Genomic DNA, 7,785 nt, shown 5'->3' with positions numbered 1-7,785 from the left:
AGTACTTTGATTTGTCAAATTCAGCTTAAAACACAAGTTGTACGTAATGTAAACCCTTGTTTATCGCTGTTAATTGGTTCCAGGTATTGAATTAATTTCTGAAAATTAGAGCAAGCTTTTAGTTTGTTATGACCAACAATAACAATAATTATTACGAGGACTTAATATGACGTTTGTTTATTTGCAGTTATATTTGGGTATAGCAGCCACAATAGAACACTCTAATGTCATCTATTGTCCTTTCTTCATGTTTAGTTCTGCTCTCAAACACTACTAATATAGCAGAGAACAAATTGCATCACAGTTTGTCAAACATCAAAAAGTTCAAACATTTTCCAAAGTGATCACTGCAGACACGAGCATGGTCTCATTGTATCTGAAAGTGATTAAACACACCAGTTTTTTTGGGGTGGGGATTTTCTTTAGTTTTTATTTCTAAAAATAAAAAAATAAAAGCCTATTCCACACACGTCACAATTGTGTCGGTCAATAAAATATATCCACCTTTGTGGTTATAGCATTGCAAAATGAGGAACGGCTCAGATATACTTTTGACTTTTTCCAGTGATGTTGACTAATCCAGCTCACCTGCCACGGGAAAAGGGGGAGGGGCTTATACGTTTTGCCCCAATCATCTCAATGAAATAGTCAAAACATTAAAACAAGTTCCCGTGACTACCACAAAAATGTCCACACCTTTAAAATGCGATGGAGAGTGTCTTTGTAGGTTAAAAAAAAAAAAAGGGTTAAAATAGGGAAAGGGTCACCTTCATGATGGACCGGGAGCAGACGCCACCATGAGGCGCTGGGACGCGGTCCTGGCGTGGTTCTCCGTCATATTGAGGATGTGAGAGTCCAGCGTGAGCATCAGCTCCTTGGACAGAGCGCTCTCCTGCTCCAGGAAGTGGCACACCACGTCGTCGGCGGAAAACGCCGGCAAAGGCTCCTGGCGGCCCACAAAAAGAGCAGACTCAGGTGCGGAATACGCATGATGACATCATCGATGGATTATTACTCTACTTGTTAATTGCTTTCTTTTTTTATCCTGTTCAAATTCTGGTATCGAGCCGATACCAATACCAGTGCTGATACTCGACCTGTTCGAGATCAGATCATTTTTGATCACAAATATAATCAAACAAAAACATCGGACGTAACAAAGTCAATAAAAAGATCTTCATTATTTCCTTTGAGGTGGCGACTTGTCCAGGGTGTACCCCGCCTTCCACCCGTGTGCAGCTGGGAAAGGCTCCAGCACCCCTCGCCACCCCAAAAAAGGGACAAGCGGTAGAAAATGCATGGATGGCTGCATGGATGTAACAGCTGCAGCATAAAATAGAGAGTAGATCCAGCTTCTAAATTGGCTAAAAAGTTAGCAGGCTAATGTTAGCATGCTAAAATTTAGCATGTGCCAAGCACCAATTCATACTGTATGACACTGAAGTAAATGGCTGCAAAATTAACTTAATAGCAACTAACATTTAGCATGCCTCATGTACCAAGTTATATGAACCTGAGGTAAATTGCTGCAAAATTAGCTAAAAAAAAAGTTAGCATGTGTCAAGTACCAAGATTTAGGACACTGAGGTGAACGCCTGTAAAATTAACTAATAAAAGTTAACAGGCAACAGTTAGCATGTGACAAGACCAAGTTATATGAACCTGAGGTAAACTGCTGCAAAATTAGCTAAAAAAAAAAGTTAGCATGTGTCCAGTACCAAGTTATATGACATTGAAGTAAATGGCTGCAAAATTATCTTAAAGAGGTAGCAACTAACATTTAGCATTCCTCATGTACCAAGTTATATGAACCTGAGGTAAACTGCTGCAAAATTAGCTTAAAAAAAGTTAGCATGTGTCCAGTACCAAGTTATATGACATTGAAGTAAATGGCTGCAAACTTATCTTAAAGAGGTAGCAACTAACATTTAGCATTCCTCATGTACCAAGTTATATGAACCTGAGGTAAACTGCTGCAAAATTAGCTAAAAAAAAAGTTAGCATGTGTCCAGTACCAAGTTATATGACATTGAAGTAAATGGCTGCAAAATTATCTTAAAGAGGTAGCAACTAACATTTAATATGCCTCATGTACCAAGTTTTATGAACCTGAGGTAAACTGCTGCAAAATTAGCTAAAAAAAAGTTAGCATGTGTCCAGTACCAAGTTATATGACATTGAAGTAAATGGCTGCAAAATTATCTTAAAGAGGTAGCAACTAACATTTAATATGCCTCATGTACCAAGTTTTATGAACCTGAGGTAAACTGCTGCAAAATTAGCTAAAAAAAAAGTTAGCATGTGTCCAGTACCAAGTTATATGACATTGAAGTAAATGGCTGCAAAATTATCTTAAAGAGGTAGCAACTAACATTTAATATGCCTCATGTACCAAGTTGTATGAACCTGAGGTAAACTGCTGCAAAATTAGCTAAAAAAAAGTTAGCATGTGTCCAGTACCAAGTTATATGACATTGAAGTAAATGGCTGCAAAATTATCTTAAGGAGGTAGCAACTAACATTTAGCATTCCTCATGTACCAAGTTATATGAACCTGAGGTAAACTGCTGCAAAATTAGCTAAAAAAAAAGTTAGCATGTGTCCAGTACCAAGTTATATGACATTGAAGTAAATGGCTGCAAAATTATCTTAAAGAGGTAGCAACTAACATTTAATATGCCTCATGTACCAAGTTATATGAACCTGAGGTAAATTGCTGCAAAATTAGCTAAAAAAAAAAGTTAGCATGTGTCCAGTACCAAGTTATATGACATTGAAGTAAATGGCTGCAAAATTAACTTAAAGAGGTAGCATGTGTCAAGTACTAAGTTATATGACACTGAGGTGAATGGCTGCAAAGTTAGCTAAAAAAGTTAGCATCCTAACATTTAGCATGCCTCATGTACCAAGTTATATGAAGCTGAGGTAAACTGCTGCGAAATTAGCTAAAAAAAAAGTTAGCATGTGTCAAGTACCAAGATTTAGGACACTGAGGTGAACGCCTGTAAAATTAACTAAAAAAAGTTAACAGGCAAACAGTTAGCATGTGACAAGACCAAGTTATATGAACCTGAGGTAAACTGCTGCAAAATTAGCTAAAAAAAAGTTAGCATGTGTCAAGTACTAAGTTATATGACACTGAGGTGAACGACTGCAAATTTAGCTGAAAAAGTTAGCATCCTAACATTTAGCATGCCTCATGTACCAAGTTATATGAACCTGAGGTAAACTGCTGCAAAATTAGCTAAAAAAAAAAGTTAGCATGTGTCAAGTACCAAGTTATATGACACTGAGGTGAAATTTAACTAAACTAAACTAAAAAAAGTTAGCAATTCTCCAGTACCAAGTTATATGACATTGAAGTAAATGGCTGCAAAATTAACTTAAAGAGGTAGCATGTGTCAAGTACTAAGTTATATGATACTGAGGTGAACGGCTGCAAAGTTATCTAAAAAAGTTAGCATCCTAACATTTAGCATGCCTCATGTACCAAGTTATATGAACCTGAATTAAACTGCTGCAAAATTAGCTGAAAAAAAAGTTAGCATGTGTCAAGTACCAAGTTATATGACACTGAGGTGAACGGCTGCAAAGTTAGCATCCTAACATGTAGAATGCCTCATGTACCAAGTTATATGAACCTGAGGTAAACTGCTGCAAAATTAGCTAAAAAAAAAAAGTTAGCATGTGTCAAGTACCAAGATTTAGGACACTGAGGTGAACGCCTGTAAAATTAACTAAAAAAAGTTAACAGGCAAACAGCTAGCATGTGACAAGACTAAGTTATATGAACCTGCGGTAAACTGCTGCAAAATTAGCTAAAAAAAAGTTAGCATGTGTCAAGTACTAAGTTATATGACATTGAAGTAAATGGCTGCATAATTAACTTAATAGCAACTAACATTTAGCATGCTTCATGTACCAAGTTATATGAACCTGAGGTAAACGGCTGCAAAATCCGCTAAAAAAAGTTAGAATGTGTCAAGTACCAAGTTATATGAACCTGAGGTAAACTGCTGCAAAATTAGCTGAAAAAAAGTTAGCAATTCTCCAGTACCAAGTTATATGACATTAAAGTAAACGGCTGCAAAACTAACTTAAAGAGGTAGCAACTAACATTTAGCATGCCTCATGTACCAAGTTATATGAACCTGAGGTAAACTGCTGCAAAATTAGCTAAAAAAAAAAGTTAGCATGTGTCCAGTACCAAGTTATATGACATTGAAGTAAATAGTTGCTACCTCTTTAAGTTAATTTTGCAGCCAACATTTGGCATGCCTCATGTACCAAGTTATATGAACCTGAGGTAAACTGCTGCAAAATTAGCTAAAAAAAAGTTAGCATCCTAACATTTAGCATGCCTCACGTACCAAGTTATATGAACCTGAGGTAAACTGTACCAAGTTATACGACATTGAAGTAAATAGTTGCTACCTCTTTAAGTTAATTTTGCAGCCATTTACTTCAATGTCATATAACTTGGTACTGGACACATGCTAACTTTTTTTGAGCTAATTTTGCAGCAGTTTACCTCAGGTTCATATAACTTGGTACATGAGGCATGCTAAATGTTAGTTGCTACCTCTTTAAGTTAATTTTGCAGCCAACATTTAGCATGCCTCATGTACCAAGTTATACGAACCTGCTGCAAAATTAGCTCAAAAAAAGTTAGCATGTGTCCAATACCAAGTTATATGACATTGAAGTAAATAGTTGCTACCTCTTTAAGTTAATTTTGCAGCCATTTACTTCAATGTCATATAACTTGGTACTGGACACATGCTAACTTTTTTTGAGCTAATTTTGCAGCAGTTTACCTCAGGTTCATATAACTTGGTACATGAGCCATGCTAAATGCTAGTTGTTACCTCTTTAAGTTAATTTTGCAGCCAACATTTAGCATGCCTCATGTACCAAGTTATATGAACCTGAGGTAAACTGCTGCAAAATTAGCTAAAAAAAAGTTAACATGTGTCAAGTACTAAGTTATATGACACTGAGGTGAACGGCTGCAAATTTAGCTAAAAAAGTTAGCATCCTAACATTTAGCATGCCTCACGTACCAAGTTATATGAACCTGAGGTAAACTGTACCAAGTTATACGACATTGAAGTAAATAGTTGCTACCTCTTTAAGTTAATTTTGCAGCCATTTACTTCAATGTCATATAACTTGGTACTAGACACATGCTAACTTTTTTTGAGCTAATTTTGCAGCAGTTTACCTCAGGTTCATATAACTTGGTACATGAGGCATGCTAAATGTTAGTTGCTACCTCTTTAAGTTAATTTTGCAGCCATTTACTTCAATGTCATATAACTTGGTACTGGACACATGCTAACTTTTTTTTAGTTAATTTTGCAGCAGTTTACCTCAGGTTCATATAACTTGGTACATGAGGCATGCTAAATGTTAGTTGCTACCTCTTTAAGTTAATTTTGCAGCCAACATTTAGCATGCCTCATGTACCAAGTTATATGAACCTGAGGTAAACTGCTGCAAAATTAGCTAAAAAAAAAGTTAGCATGTGTCAAGTACCAAGTTACTGTATATGACCCAGTGAAGCTGCAAAATTAAGTCCAAACTTTAGCATGTGACGAGTTATAGGACAAAAAGGTCAACGGCTATAAAATTAGCGAAAATAAGTTAGCCTTTTCAGAGCACATTCTTAGCAGTTAGCATGTGTTCTTGTGAACAGCAGCCTCGTAGTTACTTGCTGCCTTGGAGACAGGATTAGTTAGCTGCTATCTCGGACGCGGCTTTGCACTGTGGAGGGACGTTAGCCGCAAGCGAGGACGCCACTTTCGTCGTTGGCGGTCACATTTGCAACTAGAACGTGTCATCAACAAAAGCATTGATATCATTTCTATCGCCTCACACTGGCATGTATTGGTCACATGGGCACGGGCGCCACCGCCGCGCTCGTCAACTATTTAGCTTGTTAGCTTGGGAGTGTTATTGCAGCTGGAACTGCTCGTTTTGACCCAGGGTCATAATTGACGCTTTAAAGACTAAAATGGCAAAAGGCAAGCAAAATGTGGGAGGAGCCTCACCATCGGGGAGGGCGTCGATCCCTCTCTGGAGCTCGGCGCGTCCTCCGAGCTGGAGCTCCGCCCCTCGGGAGCGTGCTCGGTGGGACTCGCCGCCGCGTTCCCCCCGGCAGTTCTCCGGTCGCCATCCGGGCCGGAACAACGGCGGCTCCGTGAGCGCTCCGACGTCTTCAGCTCCGTGAACAGCCTCTGGATCTCGCCCTCGTAGGAGGCCGCCGCCTCGCCGTTAGCGTCGCACCTTTCCCGAGCCGGCCGCGATTGGCCGGCGGCGGCGTGGGCGGTCCTGCCCTCGGCGAGCTGGAGTTGGCGGCGCGTCTCGGCGAGCTGGCGCCTGAGCTGCAGGTTGTCCTCCTCCAGGTGCCTCAGAGAGGACAGGTAGCTTTTCTCCAGGGACGCCAGCGACGCCGCCTCCGCCTGCGGGGGAGGACGTGAGCCAATCAGGACTAATTATTAGTAGTCAATAACAGTTAAAAGTAGGAAACGGTTCACCTGACACATGAAACGTGACAAATTAGCCGCCAGATGTTAAATATCCTAAAATGTGGCAATTTCAACCTTGACCGATTGCATTGCGAAATTATTAAATATTATATTAAATATAATAAAACAGCTATAGTATTAATAATAATAATAATATTAAATATATTAAAATAAATATACTACTACTAATAATAATACAACTATAATAATAATAATAAATATAATACTATAATAAAAATACTACTACCAATAATACAACTATAATATTAATAAAAATAATAATCAATAATAATATGAATATTATTATTAGATATAATAATACTATAATAAAAATACTATTACGAATAATAAAACTATAATATTAACAATAATAATAATATTAATAATAATACCAATATAAACATTAACCGCGACCCGATCTCGGATAAGCGGAAGAAGATAGATGGATGGACAATAATAACTAAAAATAACATTAATAATAATACTAATATTAAAAATAAAACTAATAAAAATACTACTAATAATAAAACTATAATATTAATATTAATACCGATATTAAATATAATAATATTATAATAAAAATACTATTACTAATAATAAAACTATAATATTAATAGTAATACTAATATTAAAATTAACCGCGACCTGATCTCGGATAAGTGGAAAAAGATGGATGGACAATAATAACAAAATGTAATACTACTAATATTAAATATAAAACTATAATAAAAAAATACTACTAATAATAAAACGATAATATGAATAATAATTATTATTAGTAATACAAATATCAATATAATATTATAATAAAATACTACTACGAATAAAAAACTATAATATTAGTAATAATAATATTAATTATAATACTAATATTAACATTAACTGCGACCCGATCTCGTATAAGCGGAAGAAGATGAATGGACAATAATAACTATAAAAAATTATAATATTAATATTAAATATAATACTCTAATAAAAATACTACTAATAACAAAACTATAATATTATTATTACAAATATCAATATTAAATCTAATACTATCAAAAAAATACTATTACTAATAATAAAACTATAATATTAATACCAATATTAAATATAATAATATTATAATAAAAATACTATTACTAATAATAAAACTATAATATTAATAGTAATACTAATATTAAAATTAACCGCGACCTGATCTCGGATAAGTGGAAAAAGTTGGATGGACAATAATAACAACAAAATATAATACTACTAATATTAAATATAA

General features: G+C 35.8%; 1 protein-coding gene across 3 annotated transcripts in view; it reads right to left on the bottom strand.

Moving 5' to 3' along the window:
- Positions 1 to 445: 445 nt before the first annotated feature.
- cep63 (centrosomal protein 63) overlaps positions 446 to 7,785 on the bottom strand; it is a 47,141-nt gene continuing 39,801 nt past the window's right edge. For all 3 annotated transcript variants that reach the window (XM_072915130.1, XM_072915131.1, XM_061978373.2), the window contains 2 exons: positions 6,054 to 6,464; positions 446 to 946 (listed from right to left, as the gene is read on the bottom strand). In XM_072915130.1, coding sequence (XP_072771231.1) covers positions 770 to 946; positions 6,054 to 6,464 — 588 coding nt within the window. In that variant the 3' untranslated portion in view covers positions 446 to 769. The remainder of the gene's footprint in view (positions 947 to 6,053; positions 6,465 to 7,785) is intronic.

The sequence above is a fragment of the Nerophis lumbriciformis genome, linkage group LG18 (genome assembly GCF_033978685.3).
Source record: "Nerophis lumbriciformis linkage group LG18, RoL_Nlum_v2.1, whole genome shotgun sequence".
Lineage (NCBI taxonomy): Eukaryota > Metazoa > Chordata > Actinopteri > Syngnathiformes > Syngnathidae > Nerophis > Nerophis lumbriciformis.
The sequence above is the reverse complement of the archived record's forward strand: the minus strand, read 5'-3'. Positions and strand labels throughout refer to the sequence as shown.